The sequence below is a fragment of the Dasypus novemcinctus genome, chromosome 7, assembly GCF_030445035.2.
Source record: "Dasypus novemcinctus isolate mDasNov1 chromosome 7, mDasNov1.1.hap2, whole genome shotgun sequence".
Taxonomy (NCBI): domain Eukaryota; kingdom Metazoa; phylum Chordata; class Mammalia; order Cingulata; family Dasypodidae; genus Dasypus; species Dasypus novemcinctus.
Genome location: NC_080679.1, coordinates 12,919,957 through 12,940,269, shown reverse-complemented (window position 1 = coordinate 12,940,269; position 20,313 = coordinate 12,919,957). Strand labels below are relative to the sequence as shown.

Genomic DNA, 20,313 nt, shown 5'->3' with positions numbered 1-20,313 from the left:
AATTTCATTTCTTTTTTTTTTTTCTTTTTCAAAGTACTAGGGGCTAGGGATTGAACCCAGGGTCTTGTATATGGGAAGCTGGTGCTCAACCACTGAGCCTCATCAGCTTCCTTGAGTTGGTTTTATTGTTTGTTTTGCTTGTTGGCTTTTTGGTTTTTGTCTTTTCATGAAGCTCCAGGAACCGAACCCAGGACCTCCCATGTGGGAGGCAGGAGCTCAACTATGCAAGCTACATCTAATCCCAATTTAATTTATTTCTGCTCTAATCTTCATTATTTCTCTTCTGCTGCTTATTTTGGGATTAGTTTGCTGTTCTTTTTCTAGTTCCTCCAGGTGTGAAATTGTATGTACTGTTGAAGGTTGAGATCTGATGAGGAGAAGGCTGTCTCTTCAGACCACCTTGGGATTAGAGCTGGCCAGCAGTGAGATGTTTCTCCAGCAAAACCAGATAGCCACCAGTTAAATGCTTAGTGCCAGTGCCCCCTGTGTTCTAAATGCGTACCAGTTGGCCCTTACCATCTGCAGCTCCAGCCACTAGAACAGGGGGTCTTCAAAGTATGACCCATGAGCCAAATTAAGTTGTAGTCAGTTTTTGTGAAGTTTTTTTTTTTTTAAGATTTATTTTTATTTATTTCTCTCGCCTTCTCCCCATTCCCCAGTTGTCTGTTCTCTGTGTCTATTTGCTGTGTGTTCTTTTTGTCCGCTTCTATTGTTGTCAGAGGCATGGGAATCTGTGTTTCTTTTTGTTGCATCATCTTGCTTTGTCAGCTCTCCGTGTGTGCAGCGCCATTCCTGGGCAGCTCTCCTTACAGGGCGCACTCCTTGCACGTGGGGCTCCTTACGCAGGGGCACTCCTTGCGTGCATTAGCACTGCACGTGGGCCAGCTCCACATGGGCCAAGGAGGCCTGGGGTTTGAACCGTGGACCTCCCATGTGATAGACGGATGCCCTAACCACTGGGCCAAGTCTGCTTCCCTGCGAAGTTTTATTGTATTCCATCCATACCCATACATCTGTGGCTGCTTTGCTGTAGAGCAGGATTAGGTAGTTTCAAGAGAGGCCTAAATTTACAGTCTGACCCTTCATAGAAAAAGTTTGCCGGCTCCTGCTTTAGGACAAAATCTAGGCTATGTATGAGAGTGCTTCAAAAAATGAAGACATAGTCAACACACATAGTAGACTAAAGTCTAGAAGCTGCTCCCCATGCAAAAAAAAATGTTTTATCGTTCATTCAAATACAGTACATAATTCAAAGCCGTTCCATATGATCTCGGATTGGGAACTATTGTGTTGAGTAAACTGGCAAGTATGTCTCTGCCTCAAACCACAATGTCAGAATGTCACTTCTTGTAGCAAGTGTATTATTTATTTAGTGTGTTTTTTAGAAAAGGTTGTTCAGAAATAAAGTAGTTCTAGTTGCTTGGCATCTTCATTAACATTTGGTATTGTCAGTATTTTTTATTTTAGCCATTCTGATAGATGTGTAGTGGTAGCTTATGGTTTTGTGTTTCCCTAATGGTTAGTTATGGTGAGCATCTCTTCATGAGCTGTCTGTATATCTTCTTCGGTGGCATGTCTGTTGAAGACTTGCCTAATTTTTAATTGGGCTGTTTGTTAACTTACTGTTGAGATGTAAGAGTTCTTTTTATATTATGGATACAAATCCTTTGCCAATTATTTGCAATATTTCCTCCCAAACTGTACCTTTTATTTTTATTTATGTAACAGTGTGTTTCACAGAGCAAAGATTTTAAATTTTGATGAAGTCCAGTTTATTAAATTTTTTTTCTTTTCTGTAAAAAAACAAAAAAAAGCCACATCTTTGTTTATATGTGCCCCACCTTGTTCCAGAAAGGATTTAAAGCACCTTAGAATATTCTGTTATACTTAATTATTATGAATTTAATCTTTGAAATCTATAAAGACTGCATGGTATGCTAAATTACAACAGTAAAACTGGATGCTATTAGTATGATTCTCTCAGGTGTTGGAAGGTTTAACGTGAGGTTCCTGTTTGTAAAATTAATACATAGCTTTTTACAGGACCAATTCTTGTAAAATGACTTTCCTCTAAAAATCAGTGACTGAAGCAAAACCCCCTCTCCTGGAAGCAGCTCTCTTCTGCTTTATTGTTTTAATAAAGAATGAAGCAGCTCTAATGGTAAAGTTCATTAGAGCATATTTTATAAACTTTCATAATTTGATATCCCCCATGGTTAATGTGAGTTAAAAAAACTCAAAGAATTAACAGAAAGCCTTTTTTAGAGGTCCACAACATGAAGTTATTTCTGAATATTATATTACTAAATACACTTAATGAAGCACTCATTCTATAATTCATTAAGATCAAAAGCTATTAATTTAAAATGGGAATTTTTTCTGAAAATTTAGACTTGTGGTAATACTATTAGAGTTAGGTTAGCATAAGAATTATTTAGTACTCTAGATTACAAAAATTGAATTGGTGGTCCTTATCACATACATAATAAGTACATTTATCTTTAAAATCATAGAACATGTTCCATTAACAGTGGTCTTCCTGTCACCCAGAACTCTAAATTCTAAAAAGATTTGATGTCTTTGAAAAATTTCTTTTTAAAAATTGTTCTGAAAAGAATGTAGGCATATGCCTAAAGGAACTTTTAGTTAAGACAGCATTCTCCTGAAGGTCATGGTCGTTCAGACCTATGTATGTCTGTTCAAGAGACTTGGTTGGTACTGGAAAGTAGTTTACAGAATTCGTATCCCAGCTCTATGCAGTGCATTTTTAGGATTTAATAATTGGGTGTCAAGGATAACAATAAAATTCCACTCAAAAGCATGTGAAACAGAGATAGGGGTCAAGGATTATAGTTTCATTTTTTGGCCAGGTTTTTGTTTGTTTGTGTTTTGAAGAAGTAGGGATATTCAGGGGTGTCCTTATTTAACTCATAATAATCTTAAAAATTGCTTTTTGCCTATTTGGTCAAAATAAAGAATCAGTATTATTTAAAAGTCATTCATTAGAAAATAGATAAAATTATATAATCTGGCAAAATGATAATAGTTGGTAAATCCTAGGTATCTGGATGGGGGTTTTGCTGGAGTTCTATGTTCTGTTTCTGTATTATTTTTGCAACTTTTTTATAAGATTGAAAGTATTTCAAAATAAAAAGTTTTAAAAAATAAAGCTGACCTGTCCCGTGAAGTGCAAACTCATAATTGCCTCAGGGTAGTTTTGCTTTAGTTAGGATACAGAAATAAACTGTTATTTTCAGTTTCTTGTGAACAACAACAAAAAAGTCATTTAGGGGAAGCGGATGTGGCACAAGCATTTGGGCTCCCGTCTACCATGTAGGAGGGTTTGATACCCAGGGCCTCCTGGTGAAGGCAAGCTGGTCCATGTGGCGAGCTGGCCCATGTGGAGTGCCAGCCCATGCAGAGTGCCGTCCTGCACAGGAGTGTCACCCCGTGCACAAGTGCCAGCCAATGTCGAGATCTGATGCCGCAAGATTATGCAACAAAATGAGAGACAGAACACATAACAAATGGACACAGAGAGCAGACAGTGGAGGGAGGGGGGAGAAATAAATAAATCCTTTAAAAAAAGTCATTTAGTTAGCATGCATTTGTGGTTATATGCTTGGCAATTAAGCATTTATATTGTAGATTTTTATATTTTAGTTGATCTGTACGTAAGTGACAGTGCAAATAGTATGAAGAGTAGAATTTGCAATCAAGAGACTTGCCTTAAATTCTGGGGAAATGCAGATTAACCCCTTCATGGATTCATAACACTTTATCAGACTTCTACCATTTTTATATTCATGGTACAAATAATACACTGGTGGACAAGTTATAGTTGCTCATCAAAGTATAGGTCCAACTTTGTGCATACCCGTAGATAAGTTACAGGTTCTTTTCTAGATTTCCTGCTCATTTATTCTCCAAGACCATCTAAATTCAGGCTCCTAACCCCTTTCTGACTGGGTTTCAAATTAAAACTTTCTACTTCACTCCTGGTTCCTTATGCATCAGTCATTTCTGTGGTCTATTTGTTTTTGTTTTGAGATCAAAATTGTTCAATTCCAGTTGAAAAGCAAAGCAGTATGCCCAATGTTAGAAGCATAGAAAACGATGGCTAATGTATGGCTTTCCCACCAAGGGGCATCCAGACTAGTTGGGGTGAGATGTATGTAAATAATAATAGCACATTACAATAGATTTTTTCAATCTTAAGCATAAGGAGGGAGATTACTTTTACTGTGGGAGTCTTCGTGGAGGAGTTAGTGTTTAAAAAGCAGAGTCTAGAGAAAGGATTTTGGACAAGTAGAAAAGCGGAAAGCATTTCCAGAGAACATTGCTGCAGCATCCAAGGATAATTTCAGGCAGAGGGATAAAGAGAAAGATTATATGACTATAAGCCAGCTGCTGAAGGCTTTGTCATGTGCCTGTTTCCTCCATAGATACTGTTTTCTGCCACCAAAAAGGTGAGTTTGTTTATTGAATACCACAAACAAAATAAAAATACATGTAGGCTGGATTAACTATGTGAAAAGAGAGCTCAGAAAGAGTTGTTTTCATATTAGAATATGGATTAAGGTAATCATTTTGCAGTTGCATGTTAATTTTGAACTCCTTGGCAAGCAAGAGGAAAAAAGCAAAACACAATGAATTATATAGTTCATAATGACTTCTTAAAAGATACATAAAAATTCTTCAGAATTTGAGCTTTTCCCTATTACTGGCTTTTTAAAATTATGAAAATGTCTCAGCATATACAGAGTAGTATAATGAATCTCAACTTCAACAGTTATTTTCCCTTGTGTTATTTTACTTACCCCACTGCACCTTCCTCCCCTGCAACCCGGCTGGCTCTTTGGGGTGGTAGTGGTGCTGGAGTATTTTAAAACAAACCTCAGACATCATGTCCTTTCTTTTTCAAGATTTATTTTTTATTTATTTCTCTCCCCTTCCCCCCCTCCCCCCCCCCCCGCCCCAGTTGTCTGTTCTCTTTGTCCATTTGTTGCGTGTTCTTCTTTTGTCCACTTCTGTTGCTGTCAGTGGCATGGGAATCTGTGTCTTTTTTTTGCGTCATCTTGCTGCGTCAGCTCTCCGTGTGTGTGGTGCCATTTCTGGGCAGGCTGCACTTTCTTTCATGCTGGGCGGCTCTCCTTACAGGGCGCACTCCTTGAGCGTGGGGCTCCCCTACGCGGGGACACCTATGCCGGGCACTCCTTGCGCGCATCAGCACTGCGCATGGGCCAGTTCCACACGGGTCAAGGAGGCCCGGGGTTTGAACTGCAGACCTCCCGTGTGGTAGACGGACGCCCAGTCCACTGGGCCAAGTCCGCTTCCCTCATGTCCTTTCATTATTTTAATATGTGTCTGATGACTTTTTTTTTTTAAACATATCTATTGTATCCCATTATGACACCTGACAAAATTAACAATATTTATTTAATCATGTAATACCCAGTGTATAATTTCCAAGATACCAACATACCTTTTTCACACTTGGTTTGTTTGAATCAGGGTCCAGAGAAAGCCCATGCATTCTATTCAGTTATTTCTTGCCAGTCAAGTCTCAGTTGCCTTTTTCTTTCTTTTCTCTTATGCCATTTGATTTGCTGGAGAAACACAGTATTTGTCTTCTCAAGTGTTCCGTTTTCTAAATCTGACTCTGCTTCCTTGGTATGTTAACTTGTTCTTCCATCCCCTGTATTTCCTGTAGCTTGGTAATTGGATTTGGAGGCTGATTAGATTCAGCTTTGTTGGTTTTTTCCCTTGGTTGGTTGGGCTTTTTTTGTTTTGTTTTGTTTTGTTTTGTTTTGTGGGGAAGTGGAAATAAATATTTTTTATAAGTGATGCTTTGTACTTCCTGTTGATTGCATCATATTGTGACACACATTGGTGCCTGGCCATCCTGTTTAGAGTGATAGATGTGTGTGTTCAGTGATATCAGCCTGATCTTTACACTTTGAAGTTCCCATCAACCTTTCACCTAATGCTTTTAATGGCCATTGGTGATTATTACCTATCTTCTTCAAGTATTACAAAATGGTAATTTCTTTTTTTCTTTCACATTTATTAACCATTTATCAACTATTTGGTTACCAAACTGTTTGGTTTTCCTTTATCAGCTGTTTGGTTTTATAGAAAAGACTGAACAAATATGTCAGTTTCCTTCTTTTTTATTTATCAATTTTTGGAGTATCAAGTTGTTGCCCTTGCAGCCTCCAGAGGTGACGAATGAATATTGTCAATATTACGTGACTTTTCATGAATTTTAAGGTATTTGCATATCAAAGCATTACAGACATTCTTCTTTTTTATGCCTAAATTTTACCATTTTAGGCCTGTGAGAACCTTTTCAAGTTGTCTCCTCTGTCTTTTAGCATGACACCATTAGTCTTTGCTTTCTGGGGTAATGTTATCATATAACCCTGATTCCTTCCTTTTAGTGAGAAATGATCTGGTATTAACTTTTAAAAGTAGTACTTTTATAACTAGGGAAAAAACAGTGTTATGTGCACATTGTAAATATTTAACATTAAGAAAAATATAAATACAAAACTTACGTCACTCCCTATTAACCTTTGCTGTTTTTTTGTTTCATTTTGTTTTCTTTATTCAACATCTGTCTTACATAATAGTGTTTCACTGAAGTCCTTGCACTTAGGAGATGTGGGGATTTTTTCATGTCAGTAGAAATGACTTATAATATTCAGCTCTATATTCCTGACAATTTTGGTTGTTTTCCCTTTTCTGACTGTTTTATGTAACTATTCATAAGCTATCTTACTAGTAAATCTTAGAGAAGCAATTGATTATCTCCATAGGATAGATTTGTAGAAGTGTATTTATAGCTTTAAGAGAGCAACATTTTTAAGGCTGCTCATACTTTATGAATATATTCATTAAAATGTGAAAGATATTGGATAACTTGATAAACAAGGCATAACTTGAAGTTATAGTTCCTTCACTTTACTACCTAGCTTTGGAATATTTACAGAAGCCATTCAATATTTTTGAGCCTTAGTTTACTCATCTGTAAAACAAATAATAAAACTTCCTTTTCTTGGGAACTCAAAAGAGTTCCACTGTTTCTTTGAGAATCAAAAGAAATGGTTCATCCATTCAACAAATAGTCTACAGGTATATGCCAGGCACTATTTCAAGCTCTAGGGGATACAACAGTGAATGAATGAACCAAGAAAGTCCCTGTTTTCATGGGGCTTGCATTAATAGAGAGGGGAGACAGATATACCTCTGTCAGGTTGTGGTGATAAGTATTGGAAGAGCAGTAATGCAGGATAAGGACATGAGAGTGGGGGAGAGGTGTCATCTGAGTGGATATGTGAGTGGAATGAGGCAGAGTATCATGGTGAACCAAGCTAAAACCTTTCCATGAACAACCTGGGGAACATGCTCAGGCCTGGTGCAGGAATGTCAAGAAGCCTAAGAATGTAGGCAGTGAGAACAGAGAAGAGCAGATCCCAAAGAGCCTTGGAGGCCTTGGTCAGGAATTTGAATTTTATGCTGAGTAAAATTGGAAGTTATTAAGGAGTTTTGAGTAGAGAATTGGTGATCCTTTGTCAACTGTTTAAAATATAGGACCACATGAGCAATCTTAATGTTATTTCAAATATTTCTCCTATCACCCGTACTGTCATCTGATTTGTTATCTAGGCTATATATAAAAGAATTGCAGTATGACTCCTGTGCAATATCCAGTTCTGAACATCCTCAGCACTGAAAGTCTTGAAAACATATATTTATTAATTGCAAAAACACACTCCAAAGTCTTGAATGCTCTTGATGTTTTAAATGTAGAAGAATACATTTTCATCTTTACAAATATTGCCAGAGCAGAAGTGCATGCATCCCTTCCGCCCAAAAGCTGAATGAAGACTTTTAGATACAGGTTTTAAACAGAAGGATAAGATCATTCATTTTGTCCTATCTTATATCACTATCTGGTCTTTGTAGAGATTCCTTATCTACCCATTTTGATTCTGGAAATAACAGTTACAAATTAGATTTTAGAGGGGAAAAAATTGATCCCCTACTACTATTTATCCAGTTTTTATCACATGTAGATGCTGTGCTAAACATTTTTTGGAGTTTGCTTTTTTTCTATTTTTTTTTCCTTTGTGCTAAGCATTTTAAATACATTTAACTTAAATCTTATACCATACTTTTCAGTTCCTATTGTTTTTCCCACTCTATGGATGGGGAAAGAAGCTTAGACAGGCGAAGTTAACTAATGTGTAGTAAATTCAGGATTTGAACTCAGGCTAACTTTAAAGCCCGTGTAATTAATTAACTACAGTGCTTTATGTAATTGCCCTGCACTACTATATGGATATTCTAGTACCTAACACAATATGTTGTTGTATTGTATAACATAGTATGTTGTAGATACCCAGTAATTGTTTGAATAAATAACATTAACCCCAGAAGCAGGGGATTAGGTCTTAGAGCCAGCTATCTAAAAAATGGGTTCATGTATCTACCATGTCATACTTTCCATGACTGCTTAATTAAGTGCCTTAATAGTTTTTGTATAAAATATACTTAGTGCATGTGGTTTTTATTTTTTTTGTTTTCTTTTATTGCGGTTTTTGTACTTGGCCAATGAGTTCATGAGTCAGATCTAACACATATGTTAGTGTAGAGTTTTATGAACTCAGCTGTCTAGGAATGTATTGTCATTCAGCAGCTTTTCATCATTGTCTCAACATGTATACCCATGTCCATACATGAATGTTGGCCTTTTTTTTTTTTAAGAGGTACTGGGGATTGAACCCAAGACCACAAACATGGGAAGCAGGTGCTCAACTACTGAGCAATATCTGCTCCCCAATGACAGTTGGTTTTTTCTTTTGTTTTTTGTTTTTAGGAGGTACTAGGGATCGAACCTGGGACCTCATAAGTGAGAAGCAGGCACTCAACCATTTGGCCTACATCTGCTCCCCAGAATGTTGTCTTCTTGAGAGTCAGTGCTCTTGGTGCCTTAAGTTTGTGGTACAAAGTGAGCGCCCAGTTAGTATTTGAATGAACAAATAATCTAATGAACGAATGACCTAATGGTTGGCTTATGGACCAATTGACTAGTTTTTAGTATTTTTTAAAAAATATATAGCTGACATATTTTTATAATTAGGAGTGTGTTGTACAAGCCAGAAAGCAATAGATTGCCTAAGAAAGGCACTACTTAACTGTCCTAACTTTTAATGACATTAGACTTTTTTCCCCATGGGTGTTCTGGATATTCTCCAGGATATTCTTATCTTGGAGCTTGTTCTCTGGAGTATGTACGTAACAGAAGTATGAACAGGTTTCCAGAAACCTAGCAAATTAATTTTGCCTTATTTTAAGGTTTCCATTGTATATTAAGGATAGATTTTTAAAAATTTTATCCATTGATTTCAAACTTAGTTGTTTGTCTTGTTAACTTTTTTCATGATGGCTTCTTGGAATAGTTTGTCCCCCTTTTGGATGATGTAGTATGGTGATTTATGTGGTTGAAATGTTTTTTACTACCCACAAAAATTAAGAATTTCCAAAAGTTCTTAATTCCTGGGGTTTTAATCCATTAAGTTCTATCATAGCAGATTCTTACAACCAGGTAGAAAGACATGTTGGAACCGTCATCTAAGGGATTTGAGGATTTGAAGGAAGACTTAGGACACCATTCAAGGTTTTCTCCAGCCGGGATACTGAGACTTACCAAACAGTGTGATGGGTGTGCCTAGAAAGTGTGGGCTGTATTTGGTGCAGTCCTCCCTGGTGCTGTTTGGCTAATCTCCTTATTTTTTTGACTCGGTTTCCTCAACTGTAAAATAGAAATACTAGTTAATTGAACTATATTGTGGTGATGAAAGACACTTTGAATCAAGACAGACCTGAACTTGTTTTACCACCTAGTACCTTGAGCCAGTTCCTTAACCTTTCTAAATCTCACCGATAAATGGGAGTAGTCATGTCCCTCAAGGAATTGTTTGAAAAGATTGCATGAGATGATGAATTGAAGTGCTTGGCATTGGGCCTAGTGATAGTTATATTGTATGTAAGTGGTAGTTGCTGCCACCTTCAGCATCAGCATCTCCCTCCTCTTTGTCTCACATGGGTGATTGGGGTGAGGAGATATGTACAGATGAAAAAGTGTTTTTGAAAAGTTCAAAGAGTTCTATAATTCTGAGATATGTCTATGATAATTTTTCACGTGTTTTAATGAGTTTCCCATTTCCTGCTGATTTTGAAAGTCATGTAAAATGACTTCCTTAAACACCAATATTCCACTCAGATTAGGATTTAGAAGGTATATCTTGTATTGGCGCCCGCCCACCCGTGGTTTGGTTTTTTTCTTTCCTCACATCAACTTTTTACTGTGTTCCCAGGTAAAATAGGCAGAGTGCAGCAGAGGCCATTGTTGCTTGTCATCATGCCGTTCCCATTTGGAAAGTCTCACAAATCTCCAGCAGACATTGTGAAGAACCTGAAGGAGAGCATGGCCGTTCTGGAAAAGCAAGACATTTCTGACAAAAAAGCAGAAAAGGTATGTTATAGGCTTTATTTTATGTCTTAAGTCTTTTGATTAGGAGTAAATGTAGGACAAATTATGAGGTAATTTTTAAAAATCAGTAAATCCTAATTTGGGGATTTTAAAATATAGTCTTAAAGTGGTTGTGTTATACTGCTGATGAAATGCCACAAGTGTTCTCCTGTATTACCATCTAACAAACATGTTTCTAACTTTTTTCTTAGATTTTTCAGTTTTGAGGTTTTCAGGTTTATTTAAATTTCGTTTTTCATTCTTGAAGTGCTTACCTGACTTCTTAAACTCAGTGTTTCCAATGGCAGTCTTATCAGGAGGGCACTACCCCTGGTTTTCTTCCTGTGTTCCCTGTGTCCATGACCACTACTTCTAGCTACCCAGTCAGCTACCCAGTCAGCATTTCAGAACCTGACCTTATTCCAGTCTTGTCTCATCCCCTCTTCTCAAACATCATCTTTTACTTTTTTTTTACCTTTTCATAAAAAAGCAATTGGTTCAGCTCATAGGTCAGTCATACAAGTGCTTTTTTTTAAAGATAACTATCATACTTCATAAGGACCAGAAGGTGTTTTATACCTGTTTTCTTTCTGTCTCACAAATGTTGAAAAGATGTGTGTATTCTCAAAGGTTAAAATTTAATAAAATTTATAATTTTCTCCACTCTTCCTCATGGACATTCTTAAGTATAATAAAACGGACTTTTTAAAAATGTTTGAGTATATGATAATACAGTGGCTGCTAGTTTGGTGTCACTGCCTTCATTCATACTAAGGTACCAGCATCGTCAGTGCAGATGTCAATGAGTGGGAACAAAGGGTAGTAATATCTTAGTATTAATAATGCAAAAAACAAAACAAAATTAATAATGAAAAAATTTTTAAAAATATATGCAAGTGTTTTTGGCCTCATGGACTCCTTGAAAGGGTCACACATGTGTGCATGTGTGAGTGACTGGGACTAGGAGGAGTGCCCTAATTAAGATGGGTTCCACAAGGAAAGTCTCATGGAGGGGATGGCATTGGAGATGAGTCGAAATTGACAAGAGGCAAACCCAGTTTCTGATAGAATCCATATCATCTACTTGACTCTAAATCCGTGGTGATTTAAGCCAGGGGTGATTTGCCCTAAGGGTCATTTGGCAATACTTGGAGATATTTTTGTTTGTCACACTCTGGGGAAGGCTGCTATTAGCATCTAGTTGTTAGAGGCCAGGAATGCTCCTAAATATCCTACATTGCATAGGGCAGCCCACCACAGTACAGAACTGTCTGGCCCAAACTAAACCAATACTAAACAAGAATAGACCTCCTGCTGTAAGAATAAGCAGAGCAAAGAAAAAAATAGTTGAATTTTCATGAAAAATAAATTTCAGTTCAAAGGAAGGGTACAACTCTGAAGAATGATCATATACGTGAAATTTCTGGTTCACATTCTTACCAAAGTTTGAAAGGAAGTGGCATGTGTGCAGCAAATACAAATGGTGAAGAAGAGGGAACTGGGACCTTGAATACAGTGGAAAGATGAAAAATATAGTCACTAAATTAAAAACCGTGGAAACAGCTTTGATGTCATATTTGAGACTGAAAAACTAAAGATAGTCAAATTAAGCCAGGGTGTTTGCTATGTCCTATTATTTAGCATTTTTCTAGGAACTTTGCCAATGAGTAAAGAAGTGGTTCAGAAATAAAATGTACAGTTACTGCAAATAAAGAGGGGGAAATTCTAGTGTTCTTATATTCATAGATGTTTATAAAACCCAAGTGAATTCATGAGAAAATTTAGGATGACTAGATGAATAGAAAATTTATGGCATTCCTAAATGCCAACCATAACTAGCTAGAAAATGTCATTTTAAGAAAATCTCATTCAAAGTAGCAACCAAAAAAACATAAGATATTGGAGAATACTTTCACTAAGAACTGTGCAGACCCTTTTAAGAAACGTTTAAAACTTTATTCAGAGGCACAAATGAAGACTTGGTCTGTATTTTCAGATGGAAAGATGGGATATAGTTAAGATGCCATTTCTTCCAGACTAACTTTTTAAGCTTAAAGCAGTTCCATTCAAAACTCATGGCAGCATCTTTTTTGGAACTTGACAAAAAATGATTCTGAAATTTTGGAAGAATAAATAGAATAGCTACAAAGTTGGCAGGACTTAAAGAGTATGAATACCACTTTGTTTTGAAGTAACACACATTTGAAAACCTTTTCCACTCACACTCTTCCATCACAGTTGATGGTAACTTCATCCTTCTGGTTGCTCAGGCCAAAAGTCTTAAGAGTCATCTATGACTACTTTCTCACTCCCTACATCTAAATCGGCAGCAAATCCTTCCACTTTATTTACCTTAAAAAAAAAAATTCCACAGTCTAACCACTTCTCCTCATTTTCCTTGTTACCATCCTGGTCTGGCTTAGCTACCATCTGCTCCAGATTACTGCATTGTCCTTCTAACTGGTCTCCCTTGCCTCCTACAACAACCATAGTCTTCCTTTTCAAAGCGTAAGTCAAGAGAAGCAATGTAGCTCAAGCAGCCCAGTGCCCACCTACCACATAGGAGGTCCCAGGTTCGGTTCCCAGTGCCTCCTAAAGAAGACGAGCAAGAAGACAATGAGCTGACAGGATAGTGTGATGGGGTGGTGTGACAGGCTGGCACGGTGAGCTAATGCAGCAAGATGACACAATGAAGAGACACCACAAGGAAATACAATGAGAGACACAACATGCAGGGAGCAGAGGTAGCTCAAGTGACTGGGTGCCTCCCTCCCACATGGGTTCAGTTCCCAGTGCCTCCTAAAAAGAAGACGAACAGAGACCAGACAGCAAGCTCAAACAACAAGGAGAGTGGGAGAAATAAATAAATCTTAAAAAAACAAAAGAAAACAAAAAACGTAAGTCAGGTAGTTTCACTTAGAATAAAAGTCTAAGGGACTAAACTACATTCTGCAGGCCACATCCTGCCTGGGTCTGTTTTGGTAAGGCTCATCAGCTAAGAATGGTTTTTATAGTTTTAAACAGTCAGTTAGAAAAGCAAAGACAAATATGTAACAGAGACTTCATGTGGTCTGCAAAGCCTAAAATATTTACTATCTGGCCCTTTCTAAAAAAAGCTGTCAACCTATGGCATCAGTCATCTCATAGTACTCCCCTCTCATAGATTTCCTTATGCTCCGGTCATATTTCTGCATATTTTAGGCTTTTCATTGGTCTAGAATGTCTTTTCCCAGCTTTCTGCTTGATTTACTCCCTTATCTCCTTCTGTCTTTGCTCTTATGCTACTTTTTCATCCAACCCTCTCTATTTAAAATAGCCATCATGCCCTTTGACATTCTTGTTCCCCTTTATCTTACTCTAGTTTCCTTTGTAACACCTTCTAATATATTTAATGTTGTTTGATTACTGTTTCTTTCCCCTGTAAGAATATATGCCTTCCAAAGGCAGAATTCAATAAATATTTATATTTATTGAAGATGCAATACAAAGCAGAGCATATGGAACCACCATCACCTTGTTCTCTTAAGAATTCTAATTTCTACTGAAATAGGTAAAACAGATATTGGTAAGAGAAACACTTATATGTTGAGTTAGTGATTAAAGAGACTACCACACCAGATATCTTCTCTGGATTGTGTAATGGTGGCTGTTTTAGTTTCCTAGGCTGCCCAAAGCAGATACCATGAAATGGATCTGTTTAAACAATGAGAATTCATTTGCTTACGGTGTTGAGGCTGGGAAGATGTCTAAATCAAGGCATCATCCAGGCAATGCCTTCTCCCTGAAGACTATACTGTGGCATTCTCAGGCTGGCTGCTGGTGATCCTTGGTTCCTCTACCACATGGCCAGGTACCTGGTGGCATCTTCTGGTCTCTTCTGGGTTCCATTTCAGCTTCTTGTGGCTCTTTCTCTCTCTGTCTGAATGTCATTCAGGAAATAAAGATCAAAGCAGAAATCAATGAAATAGAAAACAGAAAAAGGCATTTGAGAATGCTAATGAAACAATATACCAATTCTTTTGAGAAGATCAATAAAATCTATAAACCTCTATGAATGATCAGGGAAAAAAAAGAAAAGGCACAAATAACGATCAATATCTGGGATGAGAAAGGGGACTTCACTAAAAATTCTACATATATTAAAAAGGTAATGAGAATATGACCAACTTTATGTCAATAAACTTTAAAACTTAGCTTGAAATACTACAATTTCTGTACAGAGTTATCCAGAAAATTTAAGAGGTGAGAGCGGTCATTCTTTGAGACCAGCATTACTCTGATACCAAAACTAGAAAAAATTACAAGGAAGTAAAATTGCATTCATGAGAAAGTGTATATCATCCCCCACAAAGGATAATACCTTATGATCAAGTGGGGTTTTTGCCCAGAATGCAGGACATTGAAAAATCAAATAATCTGTATTAAACTAAAAAAATAATTTAAAAAAAAAAAAAATCCAGCCTCCATTCCTGATAATAACTCTAATAAGGGAACTTCCTTAACCTGACAAAGGATATCTACAAAAATCCTAGAGCTAACATCATACATGTTGAAAGACTGGATTATTTACCTCTAAGATCAAGAATAAAACAGGGAAGTCTGCTTTCAGCACTTGTGTTCAACTTTATCCCGGAGGTTCTAGCTGGTATAGTCAGGCAAGAAATGGCAATTTATATAGAAAAGCTGAAGAAATGTGAAAAAGGTGGTAGAAATAATAAATGAGTTAAACAAGGTGACAGGTTACAAACTCAGTATACAAAATTCAGCTGTATTTCTATTGAAATTTTATTTCTATTTAAAATTGGAATTTTAAAAAATACCATTTGCAATAGCATAAAAATTGCTAAGAAATGCTTAGGGATAAATCTGAAGGGAAAAGAAAGTGGAAGACACTGAAAATTGCAAATATTGATAAGAGAAATTAAAGAAACCTAAGTAAATGGAAGATTACTTTGTTCATGGTTCAGAAGATTAAATATTGTTAAAATAACTCATTTGTTCCCAAATTGACCATTAGATAGTGCAATCCCAAAGAAAATCCCAGCAGCCATGTTTATAGAAATTGGCGAGCTGATTCTAAAATTTATAGGGTAATACAAAGAACCTAGAATAGTCCAAACAACTCTGAATAACAATGAATTTGGAAGGCTCACTCTGTTTTTTATTTCAATAATTATTATAAAGCTACAGTAATCAAAACAGTGTGGTATTGATGTAAAGATAAACAAATAGAACAGTGGACTCAAATAGAGTCCAAAAGTAAATCTATACATATGTATGTGGAAAGCTATCTTTTGACAAAGATACAAATGGAACTCATTGGAGAAAGTAAAGTTATTTCAACAATTGGTATTGGAACACTCAGATATTCACATGCAAAAAAAAAAAAAAAATTTGGACCCATACGCTCACACCATGTAGAAAAATTACCTCAAAGTAGATCATACAATTAAGTTTAAAACCTAAAACTATAAAACTTCTGGAAAAAAATAGAAAATCTTTGTGACCTTGGTTAGGCAAAGTTTTTTTTTAAGATATATCAAAAGCTTACTCCATAAAAAAAAAATTGATAAATAATTTTATCAAAATTAAAATCTCTGCCCTTCAAAAGATACTGTTAAGAGAATGAAAAGGCTAGTCACAGACTGAAAGAAAATATTTGCAAAGTATATATCTAAAAAATATTGCATCCAGAATATATATAAAGATCTTCCAAAACTCAACAAAGTAAGAAAATAACTCAGTAAAAAGTGGACAAAAGATTTGAATTTACTAAATATCTTTTACCAAAGACGATATGGAAATGGTAGATAAACACTTGAAAAGTTAAAAATCATTAGGCATTAGGAAATTGCAAAGTAAAATCATGAGGAACCATTACATACCTATTAGAATGGCTAAAATTGGAATTGCTGGATAAACCAAATGTTGACAAGAATCCAGAGTGACTGCAACTACTGGTATATCTGAATGTTTTATTCCTCTATTTGTTATGTATTTCATATTTTTACTTGTTATATTTGACACACAATTCCATACTAAAAATTGTGTATAATACAAATAGATTAGTTCGTCAGAAACTGTACCAAGGCTTTTTAAAGAATCCATACAGAACTAATTTCTTTACACTTTAAAAAAAAAAAGGTTAATCTTAGCATCCTTATTTTTAGGCAAGGGTAAATAAAGAAAAAGCTTTGTTCTTTCCTTGCTATTTTTAGGCAAGGGTAAATAAAGAAAAAGCTTTGTTCTTTCCTTGCTAATAGCCACACACAGGTATGGTGTAGGTAATGACTGTTTACAGGCCCTGCCCTTTGCTTGCTATAAAAAGAAGGTATGGCTGCCTCGCTCAGCTTCTACTTGGTTCCCTTCGTCTCTGGGAATGCATATGTCCACAGTGGTGAATAGCAATATTCACTCAGTTCATGAGAGGAGCAAGTTTGATGGCATATTTAAGAGGGGCAAGTGTGGCAAGGGAGAAGCCTTTTCATAGCATGGCCATTCAGTAGTGACTCATGGTTACTAAACTTGTTTAGTATCATCGTTGACACCAGAGGGTTATTAATAGGTTTTTCTTAGTCTGAAATCTTTCAGCTTGGAAGCTTCAGACATTTTCTTTAGAGAGGTTAAGGGGATCTTCTCAAAAACATTTAATACAGGAATTCATGTGATAATAGAATTATTCCTCACCTAATATTTGGCACCACCAGTATTTGTCAGTTAACTTTTAAATTATAGCTCTCATTTTTTTTCTTCAGTTACTTCGATTTAAGGATTTCCTTTTTAAAATGAGGTCATCAAGGGAGTGGGTATAGCTCAGTGGTTGGGTACCTACCTCCCATGTATGAGGTCCCAGATTCAATCCCCAGTACAATCAATCAATCAGTCCCTTTTATTTAAAAAAAAAAAAAAATGAGGTCATCGAGTAAATCTTTTTTGAAAATGAACTGAAATTTAAGTCAGAAAATATAAATAAGTATATATTGAGAGGACTCTCTTAAAGATTCTTTTACTGAAGAATGGGTTTAAAGAAACTTAGGAAAAGAAAAATACAAGACAAAACAATAACTGATTTAACTGACCTCCCCACCCTCACCCCCCAAAAAACCTCTGGGTTCTTTGAGGCATTTCTCATTAGTAGTGAGAAACTGGTAACATGTAAATTAAAATAAATTCAGTTAATATAAATTAATAGTGAACAGGTACATAGAAAATTCTCCATAAGAGATAATTTCAAAATTGTTTCTAAAAAAAGATGACTTTATAAATAATGATTCCTGTCTGAATTATGTTTCCTTTGCCGAGTTTCATGTACACAGTAGTTGGCAGGACAAAGATGCTGTCATCTGCTGTCTTTACTTCCATTATCACCTCTTGCAAAAGATTCCCAACTTGATTAAATATACAAGCATTTTAATGTCTCATCAGTGGGCGGAAAGACATGCGCATTGTCATCCCTATACTTAAAGGAGCTTATAATCTAGAAGAGAAAATAGCCATATAAGTAATATAATATAGAGATACTTAATGATATGAATGAAAATTCTATGGAAAGCAAGAGGATAAAGCAGTTACTGTCTCTGTTGGCAAAGAGTTTGAGAGAACAGAATGTAAAATAGTCTCAAGTATGGCATGTTCAGAAAATAGTGACATGTTTAGTGTGACTTCATGGGGGTGGTGATAGAGGGAAATGGTTGGAGGTGAGGATGGGATATAGGTTGTGGGAGATTGCAAAGAGCCTTATCTACAATTTAAGTATATTCTAGGGAGCTGAAGAAGTCTTTTGTTGTTGGTTTGCTTTGTTTTAAATGTTTATTTTGAAATAATTATTAATTCACAGGAAATTGCAAAGAAGTATACAGGGGAGATTCCATGTACCCTTCACCCAGTTTTTCCCAGTGGTACCATCTCACATAACTATATACAATATCAAACCAGGATATTGACATTGGTATATTCCACAGGCCTATTTCAGATTTCACCAGTTTTATGTGCCTTTGTGTGTGAGGGTGGTTGGGGGGCTCTACTAAATTTTTCCTCATATAACCACCACAAAGCCCTGTCCAGCTCCCCCTTTAGAGCCATACCCATCCCCTCTCTCCCATCCCTAACCCTTGCCCATCCCCTTTCCCCCATTCCTCACTCCTGGCAACCACTAATCTGTTCTCCATCTCTATAATTTTGTTATTTCAAGGTATTTAAATGGACTCACATAGTATGTATCCCTTTGAGATTGGCTTTTTGTCACTCAGCATAATACCATGAAAGCCATACAAGTAGTTACTTGTATCAATGGTTTGTTCCTTTCTATAACTATTTAGTAGTATTCCACAGCATGGATTGTACAACAGTGCGCTTAACCATTCACCTGTGAATAGTATCTGGGCTGTTTTCAGTTCTGGGCTATTATAAATAAAGCTGCTGTGAATATTTTTGTACACGCTTTTGTGTGAACATAAGTTTTCATTCCTCTGGGATAAATGTCCAAGAGTACTGTTGCTGTGGGTCTTATGTTAAAGTGGATGTTTAATTTTATAAGAAACTGCAAACTTCTTTCACCAGAGTGGCTATACCATTTTAACACTCCTACCAGCAATGTGTCAAAATCGTTTAAGCAAGAGTGGGGTGAAGTTGAATGTATGTTTGGAAAGGTAACCGGAAGTAGTGGCAAAGGACGAATTTGGTGAGGGAATTCTGGTGACCAGGAAAGATTAGAGGTAAGGAGGAGAAACAAGGTAGGAGACTAGATTTCTGAGGGAAAACCGAGGGGATTTAATGATTGTTTACAATTAACTTCAGGTTCACATCCACTTTTGCCCATCTTCTACTCACTAAGCATTTTCTGTATTTAGTGAACTGAATAACATAGTAGTAGGCCAGAGATAGGAGTTAACAAACTACAGCCTAGGTCAATCCAGTTTTACTTTATCCTCATTTGTATATTGGGAGTCCACCTAAATTTTTATTTTGAAAAATGATGGGAAATAGGAGGGAGAGTGATATCAGTGGCCTCAAAAAAAGTTGGAAAACCAAACTATTGTCCCTTTCAGTAATTTAGATGCTGTGAATCCATTCTGTGCCAGCACTTCAGGCTTAATGTGTTCAACTCAGAATTCGTTTTCTCCTTCCCAAAATTGGTTCTCCCTCTTTCTGACTGACTTGTTTAAGAAATGTTGCCTTTTTATCCTTGGCTTAAAACCTTAGAGTTATCAGATTCTTTATCCTTACTTCGCATCTGCTTGCTGAAGTTCTGTTCGTTTTAAGTCATTGTTGGACTCCGAAATTTGCACCTTCTCTCTCATTCTCCATAAGTTCTGTGTGGATTACATGAGTGTATGTATGTGTGTACATGTGTACCACTGTGTGTGCATTTGTGTGTATAAATGTGTGTGAGATCTATTTTTCCTTCTATGAGCCTATTCATTTTAACTGACTTCTATATTTATATCTACCTATGAAGTACTATGTTCTCCTATATGTTCCTCCCCCCAAATTCAGAAAATACAGAAAATTGAGAAAATACAGAGAAAAACTGAAGCTCATTCTTAAAGGCACTGCCACATGAAATGACTAAAGCTAACTTGGTGGAATATCCTTACAGATTCCCGTTCATCTTGTACCTCCCTCCCTCTCTCTTTGGGGCAAATAAGTAAATGAATATGGATCATCATGCTATTTCATAACCTGGTTTTTAAGTTTTAATGTTACCATCTTTGCATGTCAGTGTTTTTTTTTTTTTAAAGCTTGCCATGGTTTTCCATTTTATGGTACACCAT

The 20,313-nt window shown here is 36.4% G+C and overlaps 1 protein-coding gene across 3 annotated transcripts in view; it reads left to right on the top strand.

Annotated features, from left to right (window-relative positions):
- Window positions 1–20,313, top strand: part of CAB39 (calcium binding protein 39) — a 92,050-nt gene that overhangs the window by 31,924 nt on the left and 39,813 nt on the right. For all 3 annotated transcript variants that reach the window (XM_004482485.4, XM_012521191.4, XM_023585770.3), the window contains exon 2: window positions 10,386–10,543. In XM_004482485.4, coding sequence (XP_004482542.1) covers window positions 10,430–10,543 — 114 coding nt within the window. In that variant the 5' untranslated portion in view covers window positions 10,386–10,429. The remainder of the gene's footprint in view (window positions 1–10,385; window positions 10,544–20,313) is intronic.